This window comes from Manis javanica, chromosome 4, assembly GCF_040802235.1.
Source record: "Manis javanica isolate MJ-LG chromosome 4, MJ_LKY, whole genome shotgun sequence".
NCBI lineage: Eukaryota > Metazoa > Chordata > Mammalia > Pholidota > Manidae > Manis > Manis javanica.
The window spans coordinates 109,429,840-109,450,519 of NC_133159.1; the positions used below are offsets into that span (position 1 = coordinate 109,429,840).

Genomic DNA, 20,680 nt, shown 5'->3' on the forward strand with positions numbered 1-20,680 from the left:
TGGCTAAGGATGTTTTCTAAATGTCTGTTTTCATTTCTGTAGATGGAAGGCTTCTCCCAATCCCTGCTATTAACCTGTTAGCCCCACTCTTCTGCCTCAAGAAGTTATTTTCCTTCTCTCTTCTCTTTATGCTACCATTAACTTTTGAACAGTAACGTGATTATTTTAGAAAAATAAAGTGGTGCTGAGTGTCACTTTGTGCAGTCTGAAGTTAGGAGACCCTATTGTCATTATTTCCTGCTTCTGCTGGCCTCTTCTATTCAGAAAAGGTATTAATGAACTTCAGCAGTTAACAGAACTGCCCCCTCTTTATGCCTTTCCTACTATATTTGAAGCCCATATGATGTTTGTAAAATCTGGGTTTATACAAGAATCAAGTTTCTGCCTCAGATGGGCTCCTGCACTTTGCCATCAAAGGACTTGTAGAATCCCTCCCCAAAAATTGTTTGGTTTCCCCAGAAAGACATTTCTGTGTCTCCTTCATCCCCATCATCCAGTCTTACTTTCTTCTCTCACTGCTTCTCTGGAAAGAATCTCCCCTCTGGGGAGAGGGGACAGAAGTGAACAGTGACAATGAATGTAACCTCCAGCGTTTATGTGAGGGGTTGCCTGAGATCTGGGAAGATGCCTGGAAGGAGACTTCCTGGTCCTGTTTCCCCCCAAACCCCACATCCTGGGAGGACCCCCCAGTCACTCTGGGAGATGGCTTTATCGAAAACCCACCTTCCATCTTTGTCCTAACCTAGAAACTGTTAGGAAGCCACAGTGAGACAGCTCAAGGGAAAATTCCTGTCAGCACCAAGTCCTGTTGTCCTCCTCAGCACACTTCTTCCCATCTCTAGCCCCGCCCCTCCCCACCCCACCCCACCACACACAAAAGGCTCTCTCTCTGTTTAACTGAGATTTTGGATGCTTTGTGCTTGGCTGGGAATCCCGACTGGGTCCTCCTGAGTGAGGCCCCTCCTCTCTCTACAAATCCAAGAGACTTTTTTTCTGAGACATTGTCCTGAAGCAGTCCTCATCTCTATAGTACTTACACGTGTTGCTCCTCTTTTTTTTTTAACTATCCTGACTTTGAGGCAGTTTAAGAGGAGGCAGAAATATGAGCTGTGGGGATTTTCTCGTCTCTGTACTTTGTAGGAACTGCCCTGACTTGGGGCCAGATCTGGGCTGGAAGGTGATCAAGTTTATAAGCAGGGACATAATGCTAGTGGAAGAGTGGGTAGCTGCCTGCATGCAGCGAAGTCAAAGGCCACCCCTGTATGAGCCCCCAGGACTCAGCTCTAAGGCAGCTCTCAACGGGGGTGGGCGTGGGGACCTTAGTGCTTATGAAGCAGTCGTCTTCTGCTTGATGGGGACATTGCTGCAGCCTGCTTGATGCTTCGTGCGATCTTTGCCTTAGGTCAGAGAACATGTAACCGAGCCTGTGAGAGGAGCGCTTCCTGGACTTTGAGTCTAACAAACTGGGCTCAGCCCCTGCAGCCAGCCCCTAGCAGGTTCATGCCTCTGGGCCTCTGTTTCCCCAACTGTAAAATTATGTCTACCTCACAGGACTGTTGGGAGGTTAGATGAAGAAATGTACACTAAGGGCTAGAACAGAATAACAGACAGAGCAAAAGCTTAATAAATGGTAGTGGTGCAGTTACCTCCCAGTACCCCACTGACCAGGGGCAGGGGCAGCTCAGCCGCCCGAGTGGGGGAGAAGTGGAGCTCTGGATTGACACTGGGGGACAGGGATGGACACAGGAGAGAGCCCTGCTGACCTGCTTGCTTCCCTGTTTGCCCAGCTCCACAGAGTATTCCAGAATTAAGTCCCAAAAAAGGGCAGTTAAGAGGAGGATCATGAAGCTGTGATCAAGGCCCAGTGCTGCTCCAAGGCAAGGGCTGGCTGGGCCTTCCTGATGGTTTTCTCTTCCAAACTTCACTCTTTACTTCCCTCCCTTGTCCTCCCCAGTATGCATGATCTGATACCCTCAACCTTCCAACACTCTAATTTGGTACTTTTGAACTTTTTTCTTTATTTAAACAGAAAAGACCAACTCTTTAAAAGTAAAATGCAATAAATAAATAAGTTAAGCATAGAGAAGTGTCTGAAACTGACTCTCCAGTCTCCCCTTACCACACCCACACCCACCCCATTTTTTTCTCCTAAAACCTCTTCCTAAAGAAAATGATCATGTAATAAACCCCTTTAGCCCTCCCCACACCCCACCTCCCAAATACCCAATTACCCTCCAAAACAAAGGGAGAAATCAAGAGAGAAAAAATCCAAGGGAAACAATGTCTAAACTCCCAGAAAGAGAGATGGCAGCATCCGGGCCAGGCCAGGCTCGATAATGCACGGGTGGTAGTGGTATTTACAAGGAGGGGACCAGCAGAGACTGTAAACATTTTTAGGGGCTTGGGAGAGGTCTTTTCCTCATGAAAGGAGGAGGGTCTCTGTGGCTGACTGGTAGAAGGGCAGCCTTCAGGGCTCCCCAACACCCTCCTCAGAGGGGGCCCTTGGGAGAGGCAGTTGAGTTTCAGGGCTGGGTGCCCAGGGTTCAGGGATATCCTACCTCTAGCTGAGGGTGGCGGGGAGGAAGAACCACCTTCTGAGATACCCCTAATGTGGAGAAGAGGCTGGGGTTGATGGTGTGATGGGGAACATGTGGGAGGCCCCTGTTGCCCTTCCAGGGCCACAGAGGAAGAACAGGCCAGCTGTGGGGGAAGGCCGGTGCGAAGGCCTGCCACAGGAGCCCCAGCAGAAGGCAGATGCTCCAGAGCCTTCAAGCCTGTCCCTTGCTCCCTCACAGAGGCCAAAAGGGCACCTGGGAGCAAACAAGCCTCTCAGGAAAGGAGGAGTGGTAGGAGTGGGCTGGTGTCCTGTGCCACCAGGGCCATGAAGCAGCTTTTGCCCCAGAGCCCAATCAAGGCCTGGGCAGATGTGCAGAGAGGGCTGGGGCCAGTCATGGGGAAGGGGGAAGTGCCCCTTCCTCTGTTGTCTCCAGACCTGTGAAGGAAGGAAACACACCGGTGACACTGTGGGCAAGACAGCAGCAGGTGCAGGTCACAGGCTCTGGGGGCAGAGGTAGCTGGATGGCTGACATGGTACAGGATGGAGCTGCCTAGGGGGAGATGGTTCCAAAGTGAACCATCTGCCCCCCAGACATTTGACAAGGGTCAGGGATGGAGGAGACGGATGTTGGGGGAGAGGGCAAGTGATACCAGAAACCGAAGGACATTAGGAAGGAAATGTTCAAATAGTCCCTGGGAAAGAGAAAGACTAGTAGATACATAGAGAGGGACTAGAGGGGGAGAGAAGCCAAGAGACAAGACAGCAAACAGGCAGGCAGTAATAACTAAAGGACAGGGGTCGGGGCACAGTGTTTGGGCAGACACTCGGAGAAAGAGCACGGCAGTGTCGGCAAAGGGACAGCAGAGCTGGGCAACGTAGGGCCCAGGGCTGGAGTCTCGTGGAGTGAGACACCCCAGCCCCAAGGGGGTGCTCAGCCCTTTTTGGAAAGGAACAAAGAAAGCAAGAGAGAAATGCACAGAACACAGACTACAGTCACCAACCACTGTTGACCAAGCACATCCCGCGAGCTGCCCCTGCCCTGACCCTGGGCTGGGGGGCGCTTCCCTCCTCAGACCCCTCCCCAAATAACAAACAATTGGCTCCAAAGACAACACGCTCGTTCCATGCAACTTACAGGGGCCCGGAGCAGGGGTCCGGGGATGGGGGCTTCAGCCGACAATGGACACGGGCCCTGGGCTGGAGGGCCCCCAAGGTGGGGGAAGTTAAGCAGCCAGGATTGGAGGGGAAAGGGGAGAAACAGAAAATGTGGGTATTGTTCTTGGGTTGTGTTTTTCCAGAGGTTTGGTCCAAAGAAGATTAAACAACACAAAAGTAACCAGCTTAGCTCAGCACTCTGTGGCCATGAGGTGAGGTGGGGGTGGGCAATGGATGTGGGGACCTGTTTAAGTGAAATTCCCAGGCAGTCCAGCTTTGCAGCCAGCCTCCTGCACCTGAACCAAAGCTGCTCCTGAGAGGTCTGGGGCTTGGACTGCCCCCAGTCTGTTTTGTGCATGCTCTGGTGCCCCACTGGTCTGCTGCTACATAAGAGAAATCACCTGAGTCCAGGAGGACCTGTGTCCCCAGTTCCCAGAAGAACAGAAACTCCAGGAGCCAAGATTCTAGGACCCCCACCCCCACTAGTATCCTAAACCAGCCGAATTGTACTTCCCTAATTCCACTCCAGCCCAAAGGAAAACCAGAAAGAGAGAGAAACACACAGACACATGGACACTGACCAGACAAACAAGACCAGGTACTGGGCAAGATCTGAGGAGTGGACAGAGGTGTGTACAGACTTGGCTATCTCTGGGCTCACAGGGTGTGTATGTGTGTGTGTGTGTGAGAGAGAGATTGAGAGAGAGAGAGACAAGGAGGGACAGACAGAATGGCCTGGATGACTGGGAATCAGCCAAGGGAGCTGCTGCAGATCCCTGCTTCAGGCACCCAGAGAGACAGGGCTGGGTGGGGGCCTCCCCGAGGGTGGTGGGAGAGAGGGTATGGGAAGCCCAAGTGAGGGCCCTGGCTGCCAGGTGCAGGGGCTGGGGAGGCCGCAGGATGGGAGGGGACCCACCTGGGGCCCTCAGTAGGGCCGGTTGGCATCCTTAGGCCGCTTTAGCTGGACTTTGAGGCGCTTCATGCCAATCTGGAAACCGTTCATGGCTTGGATGGCAGCCTGGGCACTGGCTGGATTGTCGAAACTCACAAAGCCTGAGGTGAGAGTGGCATAAGGCCTGGCTCAGCCCCACCTCACCCTCCTGTGCTTAAAGCCATGGCCTGCTCTTTGGCTGCCCAGCACCACCCTGCTTCTCCAGGTATTCCAAAAACTGGGAAAACTGCTGGGCACACATTAGGCATCCAGTAAGTAGTTGTGGATGGGCAGGTTGAGCCAATGAATCCAGTCGAGCCACCCACACACACTGAGACATTCTTTCCAACATTCTTTGAGAGGCAGCCCCTTCCTCAGCCTGGATACCTCTGAACTTGCCTTTTGAAAATATCACTTCCAGCCCTAAATGACTTCTGAAGTAGGAGGACAAGAGCACCCCCTTCTCCTCTGTGGCAGCCTTTCAGAGACATGAAGGCACCTAACCCCAACTCCCTAAGCCTGCCTTTGAAAACCAAATATTTCTGCTGCTGAGCCCATCCCACACTTCACAGAGAATAAACACAAACAGTTCTTACGAAGGAAAAATGGAGCTGTAGTTTTCTGAAGGAAGAGATGGACCTGGGCAGCAGTGGGTATGGGATGTCAGGTATGTAAAAAATGGTTCTTTCTGATTCTTGGACAGTCTGGATTTCAAATACTGGACCCACTGCAATCTAAGTGCCTTCAAAGTATCAGACTTCGTCATCATTTGGAGTTTGGTAAAAGTGTGCCATATTTTTCTTTCAGATCATAACATTCTTACCAAAACACTTGCTCTGATTGGTAGCCCGGTCAACAAAGACTTTGGCTGAGATGACATGGCCAAAGGGGACAAACATCTGGAGGATTTCTGAGTCAGTGAACTCCTGGGGCAGGTGGTAGATGAAGATATTGCAGCCATCAGGGCCTGGGTGGCAGCAGAGACAGAAAGGAGAGCTCAGTGACCAGGAGACAGACTCAGGGGGCAAGGGCCCCCGCGAGAGCAGGTCCTGGGAGGACCCTTCAATCCCAGCTTCCAGAATGTGGGCCAAGGCACCAGTCACCTCACCCCACTTGCTTTCTTCTGCACAGGGGGCCAGAGCTGGGCTTGGAGTGGGCACAGGGATTCCCTGAGCCCCGGACAAGGGCACCCAATCCCAGAAGGCACTTGCCAGCAGGACCCTGCCCAGGCACACCTTCCCGCTGCTGCGGCTGGGGCTGCTGCGGCTGCTGCTGCTGGGGGGGCGGTGGGGGCTGCTGTGCGACCAGGGCAGGAGGTTGCGGGAATGCAGGTGCCACCAGGCTGTAGGCTGTGGGGTAGGCTGCTGCCGTGGGGAGAACAGAGAAAGCCGATGGATGCCCCTGGTCCCAGGCCCTTACAGCCAGTCCTGTCTCCCTTCCCCTAGCCCAGGCCTATGGAGCTGACTGGGCTGGGAGTGGTCAGAGAGGAGCTGCCTGGGAGTCTGGGGGCACCGCCAGGTCTCATGGCGCATCCTCACAGGTAAGGCCTGACAGTAAGCCTGAGGGGTGGGTGGTGGGGAGCCTGCGTCTCTTTTCCTCTTGCCATTCCTCCCATCTAGACCAGGGCCTGGGTTGAGGCTCCTCACCTGTATAGTGCTGCATCCCCGCGTAGGCCTGCTGGAGGGGGTCCACGGGGGCCGCGGGGCTCTGGGCTGGGAAGAGCAGCACCCATTGTGAGAGTGGGGCTGGGGCGCACCTGGAGCCCCACCGTGCCCTTCTGAGTGAAGGCCAGGCAGGTGGGGAGGAGAGCCTCATCTGGGCATGGGGTATGAAATGAGAGGGTAGGAATGCACAGAGCAGTGGTGATGGGGGAAAGCCTGACATTGGCAAGACTTGAGTTTATGACTGGTTACGCAGCTCTGGACAGCTCCCTTGGCCTCTGAGAGCCTCAGCTTCCTGGCTGAGGACGGGAAGGAGCATCTCTGTGCAGGGCTCCCAGGCAGGCACAGCACCTTAGAACCCCGGAGCCTGGGGAGGGCCATGGCTCCTGCCAGGGGAGCAGTGGCTTGGCTAGTTGCTGGGAAGGGGATGGGCAGGCAGAGACCCCCACCTGGGTAGGGGTGAACCCCGTTGGGATACAAAGCATCAGTGGCAGGCTGCCCGGTGGGCTGGGTGGGCACTGGGCTGTAGCCGTTGACACCCAGGGCAGCAGGAATTGCAGACACGGGTGTGGCAGCGATGGCGGGAGGGGTGCTGGTTCCTAGGGAGGCAAAAGGAGCAGAGGCAGAGGAGAGAAGCAGACATACCCAAGCGAATGCAGGGAACCAGTCAGCAAGTCTGAGGCACAGGGGAGGAAGCAGGCTACTCTCCGAACCCTGAGCCCCTTCTCGACCCCACAGATTCCCTGAGCAGGGCCTGTTCCCCACCCCCATGCTGCCACAACCTGTGGTAGCTCCCCTGACTGGTCCCAGTCACACCCGGCCCAGCCTGCCTGGCGTGGACCTTACCTGAGGAGGGGGTGATGGGGGTGGCAATGAGGCCATTGGCGTTGATGGCAGCCATGTGCTGCATCTGCACAGCAGCCATGGTGGCCATGGGGCTGAGGTAGGCGCTGTGCGCTGCCACCAGCGCTGCCTGCTGCTGTATCAGCTGGGGGCAGCAGAGGAGAGGAGAGTGGGACCAAGCCCCCTTTTCCCTAGCCTGGCCCCCCTCCCACTCCTGGGCCTCTGCTCTGGGAGGGAGGGCACAGGACATAGGAGGCCGGGAGAGGTGAGGCAGACCAGACCCAGTACCAGGGCAGTGCTCACAGCCTGGGTGTAGGCGCTGTAGGCTCCGAACTGGAGAGCGATGGGGCTGAACATGCCTAGCTGGCTCGCCACCTGCTGCATTCTGCGGAGACCTCGCTCCTTCTCGGTGTCAGCAAACTTCACCACCAGGCTGGATGAGGCACCCTGGGCGTAGGCCCCACATGCAGTCAGAGGGATGGAGTCGGGGCCCTAAGGACCTGGCCTCAGTCCCGCTGCTCATGGCTTGGCCTCTTTGGGAGGGCAGCCATCACTGCACCTCTGTCGGATGGGGAGCTTTCAATCCCACCCTCCCCCTGTGCCAAGATGCACACGAGACTAGAAGAAGTTGAGGAATGTGAAGTCATGTGCTTGCAAAGGGAAAGCCCTACCAGAATGCCAAGGGTATCCTGGCTTCTCTGTGAGGACTCTGAGCTGGAAGTCATCCCCAGGGTGGACTGGCCACAGCAAATGTTCTACCTCAGGTTGGTCTTGCCTTATAGCTGCCCTACCCCCTTACCATGCATGATTCCTGCCTCACACCCCAGTCCTCATGGTGTGCTCGGGGAATGCAGCCTCAAATTTTAATACCAGCCTGTACCAAATAAAGGCCAAGCTGGAACATTCACAGGATTTCTGTGGAATCCTAGAGTCTGGAAGGCAGTGCCCTATCTGACGCTGTACCTCTTTGCCAAGCTTCTGTTGAGTGCTTGCCCAGCCTCTGCTGGAGGAGCTCGAGTTCTGGGAGGCCCGCCTTCTCCAGCCACCCTGCTGGGAGCCCTCCACCAATGCAGGTTGGTGTCCCGCTGCTAATGTGCAGGGCAGCAGCATGAATGTGTGGAGGGCACAGCGGGCCTCTAAGCAAGTGTCCTGATGCCCGGCCAGTGAGGGTGGGAGAGAGGGGAAGGTGGGAGAAGTGGTGGGAGATGAAGGAGAGGGCTGAGAGACAGAGAAGGCAGGTGAGGAGGGGAGGGCATATGGGACAGGGGCAGAGGGCATGAGGGAGGAGAGGGTATTTGAAATGGGAAGGTGTCCCTGAGAAATTTGGTTCTTGTGCTGGAAAATTCTTTTGAATAAATTTAAAGACCCTCTCTGGGATGGACTGCCCCAGCCCCTGCACTAGGGCCTGGCAGCAGGCCAGGTGGGACCCAGGGAGCAGGCTCACTGGCAGGGTCCGGCTGTTGTGGAGGGTGTGGATGGCGGCTTGGGCCTCAGCATGGGTCTGGAACTTCACAAAGGCACAGCCTAGAGAGTTCGAGAAGGAGGAGGGAAGGGTGAGTGCCCACTCTTGAAGGCCCCACAATCCCCATTGCCCAGAGGACCAGTGAGATAAGGGCAGGGAGGTGAGAGGTCCCTGGTGGGGAACAGGTAGTGCATAGTAGGTACCTTTGCTGGTGCCATCTGGCCCCCGGAGCACAGTGCACTCATCTATGGTCCCGAAAGGCTCGAACATCTTCCTAACGTCCTCATCTGTCTGCTGCTTCCCTAGCATCCCCACAAAGAGCTTCCGGTCTTCTGGGGGGTAGAGCACAGGAGGAAGGGCATGTTCAGGGCCACCTGGCTGCTTTCACAGCCCTGTTCCAGCTTGGAACAGGCAGGAAGACTGCCCCTTCCCCTTCAGCACTTCCCTGGTGCTCCAGACACTCTCCTCACCCTGGGGACAAGTGGTTCTAGACTGTGAAAGGGATGGTGACTGGGGTATGGTGTACAATTACATGGAGTGCTCATCCCAGTTCTGAAGGACTGCACTCTACTTCGGGCCTCAGTTTTGCCATCTCTGCAATGGGCCAGATCATATCATCCAGCTACAATGACTTCTCTCCCCACCTTGACTGGGAACCCTTTGGAATCCTCAGACTTTCTTCATCAGGAGAGGTTGCCTCTCAGATACTCTAAGGCCTGGGTCTGCGGGCTGGTGGGGAAGGACTGAGTCCGAAGGTACAGAACCTACCTCCTCGACTCTCGCTGTCGGCTGGCTTGACCTGAATGGGCCTGTTCATCTAAAGGACAAAAGAGAAGGCAACTGCTAGGGACCTCCTTTAAAAACCCCAAAAGCCCTCCTCAAGCCAGGACCTGCAAAAAGGCTGGAGGGAGTAAGCCCTAGGCCCAGGTGACTTCCCAGCCTTCCGAGTTGCTGATGGGAAGGAAGGAGCTTGTTTAGGCTTAGGACCTGAGGGGCTTAGCGGCAGTGGAAGGAGAGTATGTAGAGGAGGATGCTCTAGCCTCAGGTGGGGACCCAGACAACTTGGCCAGGGAGAGGTGCTGCTCTCATTAGGGGGAGAAGGGGGCTCCCAGTAAGACCCGCATCTGGAGACAGAGCCCTGGCCGAGGGCTATTTAACAAGAGCTGCCTCAATTCTACAAAGTAAGAGCAGCAGAGGCCACCTCATCAAGCAGCCCCAAGGAAGACTCTAGACTGAGGGAGACCCCCACAGATGCACCAACTTCCTGCTGACCCCTAGAGGTTTGTCTACCTCTCTTTCTGTCCCCCAAAACCCCTTGACCCCAGGGGGAAGGCACTTGGGCAGCACAAAGGGAGCAGATGCCCAGTCTCCCTGGCAACAGGAGAATGCACACCATGGCAACCGCCCACTCAGCCTGATTTATCCGTCCTGTCGCCCTGGCGACCATGGTGATGTCATCATTTCTGCGGCTCAGCTCACCCAGAGAAGGAGTGGGGAGAGGGTGGGAACAGGGTATGCTGGGGTGTGGCGGGTTTGATGGGGGCTGGGACATGGGGGAGGGGCCCAGTGGAGTTTCCTGATTCTGGAGGGAGGAGGGCTGAACAGGCCCTGCAGGGGCCATACTGTCCCTTCTTCCTTCCTCCTCCAGATCAAACCCTGGTGTCTCATGGCCCAGAGGGTGCTAAAGGAGGAGTTGCTGTCCTGTGCTCTTGCTTCATTCGCCAGCTACCAGGAAGTCCCCCAGAGCTCTCTCCTCTTCCCCACCCCTGGAGTATCTCCCTTTGTTCATCATCCTGTAGGAACGCAGACCTCCCCAGTTCCACTCTCCATGTTCTTAACTGGTGAGAGGGCTTGGAAATGACTCCTGCAGGTTGAGTTCCTTACCCAGGGTGAGGAGTTATCTAAGGAACTGGGGGGAAGGAGAGGGATCAGTATTTAGTGTCTGAAAATATTTGCTATTGAGGACTTTGCAACTGGAGCCACACTTGGTCATCTGCCTCATCTGATGGTGGAGAAATCTTGGTTCCAGTGACCAAAATAAATACGTAAACAAAAGAAACCATTCATCTACACTCTGAGGGGGGCTAAAGCTACCCTCAGGAAAGTCACTGGCCTGGACATCCAGAGACCTGGGTTCTCACTAGTTGGGTGACCTTGGACAAGTCACTTGTCTCCTCAGGGCCTCAACTTCATCTGTAAAACAGCAGGGTGGGTCAGCTGGTAGTGAGTCAGGTTCCCTTCAACTCTCTAGCGTTTGGAGATCTTATGTGTCATCACAACACAGAAGGGCAGAAGTGATGGCTGTCCCCTTCCCCTTCCCACAATGGACTCTTTTCCCAGGTCCAGTCAGTCTGACTAGACTATTCCTGAGGAATTCCCAGCCCTGGATCAAATCTAAGCCCCACCTCAACCCACAGACCTTCTCCGCCCCACCCCCACCTCTGGGTCTGAGAGCAGCTGGTGGGGGAGGGGATGACAGTCACACAAATCCTCCAGCTTTATCCTCCACCAGTCTGGGATTATCCCATCCCAGGTCCAATCTCCTCAGAAGAGTGTGTGTGTAGCAAGGGGCGGGGGTCAGGTACTGAGGGCTCTTGGCCTCGACTCTCCATCTCCTGTGCTCTGGCCAAAGCAAGGAAGAGGGCCTCACAGGCACCCCAGCAGCTGGCCACCCCACCACCAGAAAGGCAGAATCACAGCCAGGTGTGTGATTCGCTATTCTGGTCGGGGACAGGGGCCCTGGGACCCGGAAAGGATGCCGCCCCTCTCTTCTTAGGCTCCAAGGCACAAAAACAGCATCTCGATAAACATCTGCCACTGATATGGACACATACAAAGCCCCACAGACCACAGCACGGATCGTGGCGATGGGAGGCCCCCCTGACTCCCTCCTAGACAGCCTAGACTCCCTCTCTGGCCCCCAGCACCCCAGCTCAGGCCTTTCTTTCTTGGCTTGGCACTTCCTGTGGGAAGCGCAGTCCTTGTTAGCTCAGCTCGGGCACACCTGCCTGCTCCCCTGGGCCCAGCTGAGCCCTGTTTACCCGGCAGCCCAGCTCCAGGGGCCTTTCCCCCCTCTCCACCAGCTGCCAGGTGACAAGCCCTCCCAAGGGCCTTCCAGAGAAGAGGAGGCTATTCGTGCCCCAGCTGCGCATCACTGGGATACTTGTACATGGCACTTGCACAGCCCTCATCCTTTTCACCAATAGCAAAGGCCCCACTTCCAAAGGCTCATCATTCCCACAAAACCTCATTCTCCTGAGGACACAGGCCTGGGGCCCTGCTTCTCCCGGTTCCAGACTTGGGCCTGGGGTCCCAGACCACACGTGTTCTCTCCATGGGGCCAGAATCCCCCTGCCTGACAGCAGGCTGACAGGGAGACAGTGGGGAGGCCAGGACAGGCAGATGGAGTCTGTCACACCACCACCTCCGGGAGGCCAGCCCCTGCTCACAGGAAGAATTCAGGGATGCGTGGCAGAGCCACTCCAGGAACTCCCAGGGGAAAGGAAAGGTACAGGGGCTCAGTAGCTGCAGGCCCAACCCCCATTCTTTCTTCAGCCTGAAGCATTGCCCTAATGCGATGGCCCTTTCCAGATTCTGGGTGGCAAAGATGGACAGAGAAGAGAGAAGGCTAAAACAAGACCCTGCATTAGGCTGGCATGGAGATTAGACAATAGGAAGAACTTCCCACAGAGCTGGCACACTGTGCACACATTTGCATACACACTCACACACTCAACTGTCTGAGGGAAATGATGCTGCCCGGAAGGCAGGTGGCAGAGAGAAGACCTGGGCTTAGGCAGAGCTTGGCCACAGACATTTACCTGCTCCCCAGATGCCCTGGACCCCAGCAGGAGCCCCCCTTGGAGCCCCTCATTTCCTATTGGAGGCTCTGTGAGGTCTCTGGATTCTGTCCTCTGGGGCAAGGGCCAAAGCGGAGAACAGCAACACCTGGAGCTCAGGGGCAGGGCTGGACAATCATTAACTGGGGTGCCCTTCTCCCTCGCCTCCCACCCGGGCCTGATTTCCCCAGGAAGGGGAGGCAGCGCCTTTCCACACCTAGGACAGAGCCTTGCTTAAGCCTTGTAGGCAGCTGGAGGGGGACAGACGCAGGACAGGTGTCCCTAGCTGGCACAGGCAGCCCCGGGGCCCATGCCCACCTCCAGACCGTCTCTCCCACCCCATATCCACTCTTTCCAGTCTCCCTTCTTCTCTCTGCCTACTCCCTTGCCCCACTCCGGCTCCTGCAGGGCCTCTAAGAGCTACGGAGACAACAGGAAGACGGAGCAACTCCTATGGACACAGGAACTTGATTTGTGAGGGGCCTCACAGAGGGAAGAGAGAGAAGGGAAAGTTGCAATGTGATGTGATGGGAACCAGACTTCTTAGGGATGTGTGTGCACGCACAAAACTGCACCCTAAACACATCCCACACACCTCCATGCCCACAGCCCCCCCACATGCACTCATACACATCATATGCACACACCCCCACCCACTCACCCACAAGCCCACATACCCACACACACCACTCACCCCCACCTCCCCACCCATGCTAACCCCACCACAAGCATGCTCACACACACCTACACCCACACACACACACCACACTCACCCCCACCCCCACCCCTATGCCCCACACGTGCCCACACCCACCCACACACATGCATACACCCACACAACCACACAACCCACATTCCCTCCCCACTCCCCCCACCACAGCCATCTGCACACACCACACTCACCACACCCCACACACACACCTGTACACACTCAGAGTACACCCCCATCACACCCCCACACCACACTCACTGACAAATATACCCCCCACCCACACACAGCACAAACCCACATTAACACACTCACCCCAGCACACCCACACCCACCACACACATGTGCGCCTGTGCGCACACTCCTTGGAGACCAAGCCTGCTCACATACATGCACAGATCCTTAACTCTATGGGCAACAGCTGTACTGAGCTGCCTTGCCACCAACTGGGATAAGATAGTGGGGTGGAATGGGGAGCTGGTGTTTGGATTTGCTTTTCTAGCCATATCAAGGTTTCAGGGCTGCAGAGCGGGTAGGTCACAGGCCTATGGAAAGTTTGAAGTTGGAAGTGGTTGAAGCCAGCCTAATTTTCCTAGATTCCCCATCTTTCCCCATCTGTTTTGTTTATTTCCTTCCCAAGAAAAGACGGAGAATCAGCCTCGCTCTCCAATCCCCCCACTGGGGCAGGAGTGCAGGCTTTGACAGGTGTGTTTCCAGCACCCAGACCACGCTCAGCAAATGTTTGCTAAAGGGATGGAGGGGGTTAGCTCTCAGGAAGTACTTCCTGGGGCTCCTAGGGTGGGGGACAACAGGAGCAGACAGACAGCAAAAGGGAATGGCACATCATTTCCTCCCAGGTGGGGTGATTGGGGGCAGTCTGACATTCTTTACTCCTGTCCTCAGTTGCCAGCAGGGCAGGGATAATCTACAAGGCTGGCTGAGAAGAAGAGACCGAGACCTCTGGCCTTGCAGGAGGGAGGCCACTCCTCCTTCCCTGGGCACACTGGCTGGGGAGAGGAGGTCAGGCCTAAACCTCCGCAGTGACGGTCTGGCTCTGCTTTCCCTCCAGCGTATTCCCAGCTGGGGCCTACCCAGGCCCTGCTCCACCCTGACGCCCTGTGGCTCTTATTCCTGCTGGCCTTTCCTGGGAGACACCAGCTGAACCTGTCTGGGCTCAGAAGCCAGCCAGAGATCCCAGTCTAGCAGGCAACAGCTAGCTGCCCATCTTAGGCTGCAGTGACCTCTTTCCCATCTCACAGCCAGACTTCCTCCTCGGAGCCAGAGGAGAGCGCCTAGGTGCCTCCTGTTCACCATGCCCCACACTTGGTGTCCAGAGTCTTGTCCCCACGCCTCCCAACCAGCCAAGTCCTTCCTTTAAGTGCTGCTCCGCAGCAGCCGGCTGGAAAGTGGGGAAGGAACAGCATCTGCTCCCTGCAAAGGGGACATTCACTCTGCTAATCCCTGTTTTCCTTCTCTCCAGGTGAGAAGAAATGCATGCATTTGCAGCAAGAAAGAGGGATGTTAGAAGGAGAGGGGGACTTCCTGGTGATGAGAGGAGGTAGAAAAAGAGCTCCCTGTCTTGGGAAGCTGGTGAGCACCCTGCCCCTTCTAAGACCCTTCTTAGCCCCCTGGCCCTGCAAAGGCCAGGACTCACCCCTGGAAGCGTCTTCTGTTCGTGCAGGGCGCTCTGGGCCTTCAGGGCTGAATCGCGGGCACAGTATGTCAGGAAGGCACATCCTGAGGAGGCGCAGGGGCAGAGAGACCGGGTTGGTGGGTGTGAGTCGCTGGTCTCCTCTTCCTGAAAAGCTTCCCACCACAAGACTGAGGATTGGGAGGCGCTTCCCCTCTTGGTACCTTCTGCCTGCTGGGGTGGGGGTGTCTGGGAGGGGATAGACATTCTCCCCAGGGAGTCTTTGGGCCAGTGACTCCAAGCACAGACCCCAAGACTAGGACTGGAGGGCTTAAATTATAGTGGTGATGGAAGAGGGAGCAGGCTTGGGCTGCTGGGAGCTGGGGCTTTGTGTAGGGGGAGGAGAAGGGGCATGTGATCCCAGACAAGTGTGTGATGTGGTTTTCTCTTCCTTAGCTGGTCTCACCCCCCTTTCTCCTTTGCCTCCACTTCCCTCCATCTTGGCCATTCTCACCCCTCTCCTCTCCATTTTCCCTATTTCTTCATCTCTCTCCAACTCTACAGGAGGCAGGTGGAGAGCGGAACAGAGAGGAAAAGGAAGAGCCATCACCGGAAGTCCCTGGGCCGGAGAAGGGGGAGGCAGTGTGGCTCCTCAGACCCCTGGTGCCTGGTGCGCCCGAATCCTGACTGGGCTTGCACCTGCTTAGCCCCCAGCCTTTGGACGGCCCGAGGAATGTCCTCTTTCACCCCCAGCTCTCTTAACTTCCATCCGCACACTTCCGGATCTCCGGCCTTCATACCCTGTGTCCCAGGCCCCTCTCTGGAGTCCTGGAGCTGCCCTGCCCACCCCATATCCACTCTTTCCAGGTTGAGCAACTGATCCTCTGTCCTGACCCTCATTCCGATAGTATCTGAGGCTACTAAGATTCTCAATCTTGTGTGCTCCTGTGTGTGTGTGCGTGCGCGCGCACGCACACACACACACACACACACTCTCTCTCTCTCTCATACAACCCTGCCAGCTCCTTATCTCCCAAACCAGCTCTCTTGCTCCTCCAATCTTCCTTGAGTTCATCCATGACATCACCCCCTTATCTCTGGGACCCACATGTCTGCCGCCCCCTTGACAACTCTTCCCGCAAAGAGGCCCTCCAGGCCCGCCATCTGGGGTCCATGCTGACCCTCCGCGAGTTCTCTTCCAGCCCCTCCATACACACCGGCCAACCCCTGAACACTTTCTTTCCATATTGGCCCTTTTCAGCCACTCCATTCCCCCAGCCTGGCTGTCCCCTCCTCCCAGCCTCCCCGCTCACCCCTGGACACCTCTTCAGCCCAGTCTGACCCCTCACCCTTGTGCAGCCCAGTGTACTTGTCCTTGATGACAGTCAGCTCGAAGATGCGACCAAACTGTTCAAAGATGGGCTTCAGATCCTTTTCCTCCAGATGCCTCGGAATCTGCCCCACAAACAGCTTGATGGCATCCGGCTCCTTCATTGGGACGGCCCAGGAGGAGGGGCCGAGGGGAGCAGGGAGAGGCCCAAGGGCCAGGGGGAGCTGCCCGGCAGGGAGGCGGGTGGTGGGGGCCGGGGCCCAGCCGGGGCTGGCTCTCCCGTCGGCCCCCAACCACAGTGCTGAGCAGAGGGGCAGTTTTTCACACAAAGGAGGCCTAGGGAGTTGAGGGCTGGGGGTCAGGGGTCTAGACCGAAACGGTCATGCCACCAGGGGGCATAGCCCAAACAAACGATCTCCCTCCCAGAGGCCTGGCAAATATCCCAGGATGGGGGTCAGTGTGGCCCAGACTTGATCGGTTAGGGCGGTAGCAGGGGTGCTGGTAAGTGGGGGAAAGGGTTTGAAGGGGGGCGATCGGGTGGAAGCTTAGGGGCTGGGGGCCTGGTCTGGTTGCCAGCAGCGTCAGTGGTTGGGGCGGGGGCCACTCCTGGTGCGGGGCGGGTGGAGCTCTCGTTGGCTTCCCCAGGAGGACACCTCCCCTTGGCTGATCCTTCTCCTGGGTCCGAAGATCCCTGATGCCAGATGCTTGATCTCTGATGGCGGCAGGGCTGCGGGGCTCCCTTGGCCCCGCTACCCCCTTCAGGCGCTCCCCTCAGCTCCCCTCCCACCCCCGCCCTGCTCCCGCTGCTGGGGCTGCCTGCTTTCCCGGTCACCTGGGTCCCGGAGCTCTGCTCTCCGGCCGCGCTCTCCTCAACAAAAACCTCCCCCCTCCACACACCCCTCCCCGCTCCCGCCTCCTTTCCCCCGACAGCAGTGATGTCAGTCTCAGGGGTGGAATACAAATTCTCTGCCCCGGAGAGGGACGCACGATCCAGACAGGAGCCACGCCCTCTTTCTGTCGCTTTCCTCCCTGACTCCCTTCCCATCCCCAGAAGAGCAGCTGGTCCTGTTGATAATAACCCTTCCCCGTCTTACTCCCCATCACAAGCTGGGCAAGGTACTAAGATGGAGAATTTGTAGAGGAGCCCTAAAGTGGGGTCCATTGTTCCGGGGGCTGGAGCTGTCCCCGGTGCTGAAAGAGAAGACCCAGGAGAGGGGAGGAGGGGGGAGCAAAAGAGGGGAGCCAGCATCTGGGGAGACCGATAGTGGGGAGACAGGGAGATAAAACAGGGAAAAGTAAATGGCATAGAAACAGTTGGGCAGGTTGGGAGTGGGGGAAAGAGAGGGGTGTAGCTGGGAAGGGAATCAGGTTGCAGAGCCTTGAGGTAAGTGCAGAAGGGACCCAGAGAGGAAAGATGGAAAGGAGAGCCAGAAAGGAGAGAGGTGGGTGAGTTGAGTGCAGAGAGAGAACTGTGCATTTTCCAAGAAAAATATATCTTGCTGGTATTTGCCAACACTCCCTTTTCTCCCTCTGGGGTGCTGTGTGTATAAGTGCATGGGCAGGGAGCCCACAAGAGCTCCCACTTGTAAGCTCCTTGAAGACCAGGACATGATTTAATTCAGCATTTTGCTGTTCACAGTGTGTATCTAGTACAGTGTCTTGCTCATACATAGTAGGCGCTTAACAAATATTTCTCAAGCATACGGTTGATGCAAAGAACTTCTGACAAGAGTAGATTCCTGATTCCTTCAGTGGGAAGAACCAAAGCTGTCAAGCTCCCCTTTAGGGCAGAGGAAATCCAAGTACTCCTCCCTTGCCTGCAGCACCACCATCCCCACCCCTTAGGTGCCTTGAGTGGTACTCTTTGCAGCAAAAAGGGGATAGGGAGCACATTTGGGGGCCATTTCTCCCCTAAACAACTATACTTGTGTAGATGATCAGTTTGCTCCATCTCCATGGAGCTTGACCTCCCTGCAACCCTGTGCACCGGACCCACTCACAACTCCCTCTCAATGCAGCGGGGGAGCTCCTCAAAGCTCCAAGAAGGGGCAGTCCTTGCCTGCCATCAGGTGCTCACCAGCTGGGGCTCACAGCTTTGGTAGAATACCCTCCTTCTGGTCTTTCCCTTCTTTACCCCTGAGTGGGGCCTGATGTCTTCACAGTGGCGCTAGTGACTCTGTAATATGTCCCAGTAGCCCCATACCCCAGCTATCATGGTAGGCAGTCTTCTCTTCTGGAAGGGAAGTGATAGTAATGGTCAGCTCTTAGCTGGCACTTACCGAGTCCCAGGCATTGCTCCAAGTGCTTTATGTTTACTGGCCTGTTTAAACCTTTGCATCACCCTATAGTGTAGGTTCTATTATTATTTCCCAATATAGAAAACTAAGGCACAGAGAGATTAAATGAGCTGCCTAAGGTCACACAGCTAGAAAGAGGTCTAGCTGAGAGTGGAGCCTGCTCAGTCTGGCTTCTGAGTCCATAAATTTGACTCCCACATTGAATGCTCCCTGTGGGAATGGGGGAGTGTCCAGCCTGGCTGAAACCTCCTATGTCTCCGTTTGAGCCCTGGGTGAGAGATATCCCTCTTTCTTTGACTCGATGCTCCATTGACCACCTTCCATCCTTTCTGGGTCTCTGTGGCCTGAAACCACATTCAGGCAGGTGTGTATGACTGAGTGCTTGCATGTGTGTGTGCATAGACATGATTGCATTTCATCATGTGGATGCCCACGTCCTCCCAGGAGGTCCGTCTGTGGTGGATGGGTTGGGGGAGGTGTCAGAGGACCCAGTGCCAGTGGTTAGAATATGTGACAGCAGTGCCAGGGACCAAGAGTGCAAACACATCTGGAAAGTGACTTTCCACTCCCCTACCCCACCCTCACTGTTCCTTTTCTGCTTTCTAATCTGATCTTGGTCTTTATAGAGATGCTAAACAGATCACACCTCTGGAACACAGAGCCTAGGAAGACCCCAAGCCCTGGGCCCTGTTGATCTCATTACTCTGTGTCTTGTCAGCAGATCTGCCTCCCTGCTGCTCATTCAGGCTTGGGGCTAATCATATTAATTGAAATACTAAACATTTACAGAAATGAATTATAATGAACCCCCCTCACTCCTCCTCCCAGCCAGCAATTGGGGAGACAGCTGCAGGCAGCAAAACACCTCCAATCCTTCGCTTAGGTTGTGGTCCCCAGATAGAAGATTTCACACTGAGTGGAGAGGCAGGGTTTAAGGGAGAAGAGGTAGAAGCTCTGGCCAAACCCTTCCTGCAGGGGGACAGTGGGCACATGTCTGTTTTCCTTCAGGCCCTGTGAGGTAAAGACTAGGGTGACAACCCTGTGACTCCAAGTCCATTCTGGGGAATTGCTCTCCAGGAGGAAAAGGCTTCCAGGCCTTATTCCTCCACAGTGCTTTCTCTGCCCACCATCCCCAAGCTCATCCTCTTTCTTATTCCTCTGCACTGAATGCATAAAACCCTACATAAAAGGATTTTTGACCTTATGAAGGGAGAGCTCTACTCCTGGTTTTAGGTTCTTAAATGAGAAATGCTGAATAATTGGAATTTTTTCAGAAAGGGCAAAATGTAGTTGTGATATGTGTGGGCAGAGTGGCTAGTCACCAAATACTTGCTGGTCTCACTAAAAACAGTGAAGCTGTCTACAGCAGAATCTATGAGAATGCACAAAAAGTTGATTGTAATGTAACCTTCTTTCCTTCAAGTGTCGTCTACCTCAAGTGGAGAGGTAAAATAGGCCAACACAATGTGCAATAGTGAGGACTGAGATGCTGTTAATAAAATAAAAGTAGCCTCTCTCATTTACACATACAGGTATTTGGGATTTGGGCCATGGGATGTGATCAGTCAAAAAAAGGCTTCATTGATTCTCAAAGCACAAGCAGATCAGACTGGCAGAAGGAGGACATTAATTATTTTATGCATGGAGGTGAGGTGTCTGAGGGAACTGTGCATACATGTGCATGTGTGTGTGTGTGTGTGTGTGCACACAAGTGCATATATATATAGATTTGCAAGACTAGACCAGCACTGTTTAATATAATATAAACCATTTATATAATTTAAAATTTTCTAGTAGCTGTATTAAAAATGTAAAGAAACAAGTGAAATTACTTTTACTAATATATTTTATTTAACTGATTTATACAAAATGTTATTCAATGCGTTTATATGATATATTCAAATTTTCAATGTGTAATCAATATAAAGATTATTAATGAGATAATTTATAGTATTTTTAATAAGGTATCATTGATATACACTCTTACGAAGGTTTCACAAGAAAAACACTGTGGTTGCTACATTTACAGTATATTTTATACTGTTTTCAAAATCCAGTGTGTATTTTACCCTCACATTTGACACTTTCAGCAAATTTCAAGTGCTCAAGAGCCACAAGTGGCTCATGGTGACCTTATTGGACAGTGCAGCTCTAGAAGTTCCATCACTAGCTCCTCTGGGGGGAGGAGGGGTGGGAAGAGACAGGTCTTGGCCATCAAAACTATCACCTCTGATTAACCTCTGCTCCCGCCTGAAAAAATCACTTC

The 20,680-nt window shown here is 54.8% G+C and overlaps 1 protein-coding gene across 7 annotated transcripts; it reads right to left on the reverse strand.

Moving 5' to 3' along the window:
- Nucleotides 1-903: 903 nt before the first annotated feature.
- CELF3 (CUGBP Elav-like family member 3) lies at nt 904-17,038 on the reverse strand. 7 transcript variants are annotated; one of them, XM_017656866.3, is made up of 14 exons: nt 16,950-17,038; nt 16,137-16,242; nt 14,812-14,894; nt 9,378-9,426; nt 8,813-8,941; nt 8,592-8,671; nt 7,451-7,594; nt 7,151-7,292; nt 6,754-6,903; nt 6,290-6,355; nt 5,855-6,007; nt 5,467-5,610; nt 4,629-4,765; nt 906-2,992 (listed from the first exon to the last, which is right to left on the reverse strand). In XM_017656866.3, exons 4-13 carry the CDS (start codon nt 9,424-9,426, stop codon nt 4,638-4,640), a joined length of 1,185 nt encoding a protein of 394 aa, XP_017512355.1. In that variant the 5' UTR covers nt 14,812-14,894; nt 16,137-16,242; nt 16,950-17,038; the 3' UTR covers nt 906-2,992; nt 4,629-4,637. The 7 variants fall into 7 exon arrangements, with proteins under 7 accessions (XP_017512353.1, XP_017512348.1, XP_017512355.1 ...); XM_017656864.3 differs by lacking the exon at nt 16,950-17,038 and having other exon boundaries at nt 904-2,992; nt 8,813-8,938; nt 16,137-16,942; XM_017656859.3 differs by lacking the exon at nt 16,950-17,038 and having other exon boundaries at nt 905-2,992; nt 5,855-6,004; nt 16,137-16,942.
- Nucleotides 17,039-20,680: the final 3,642 nt, after the last annotated feature.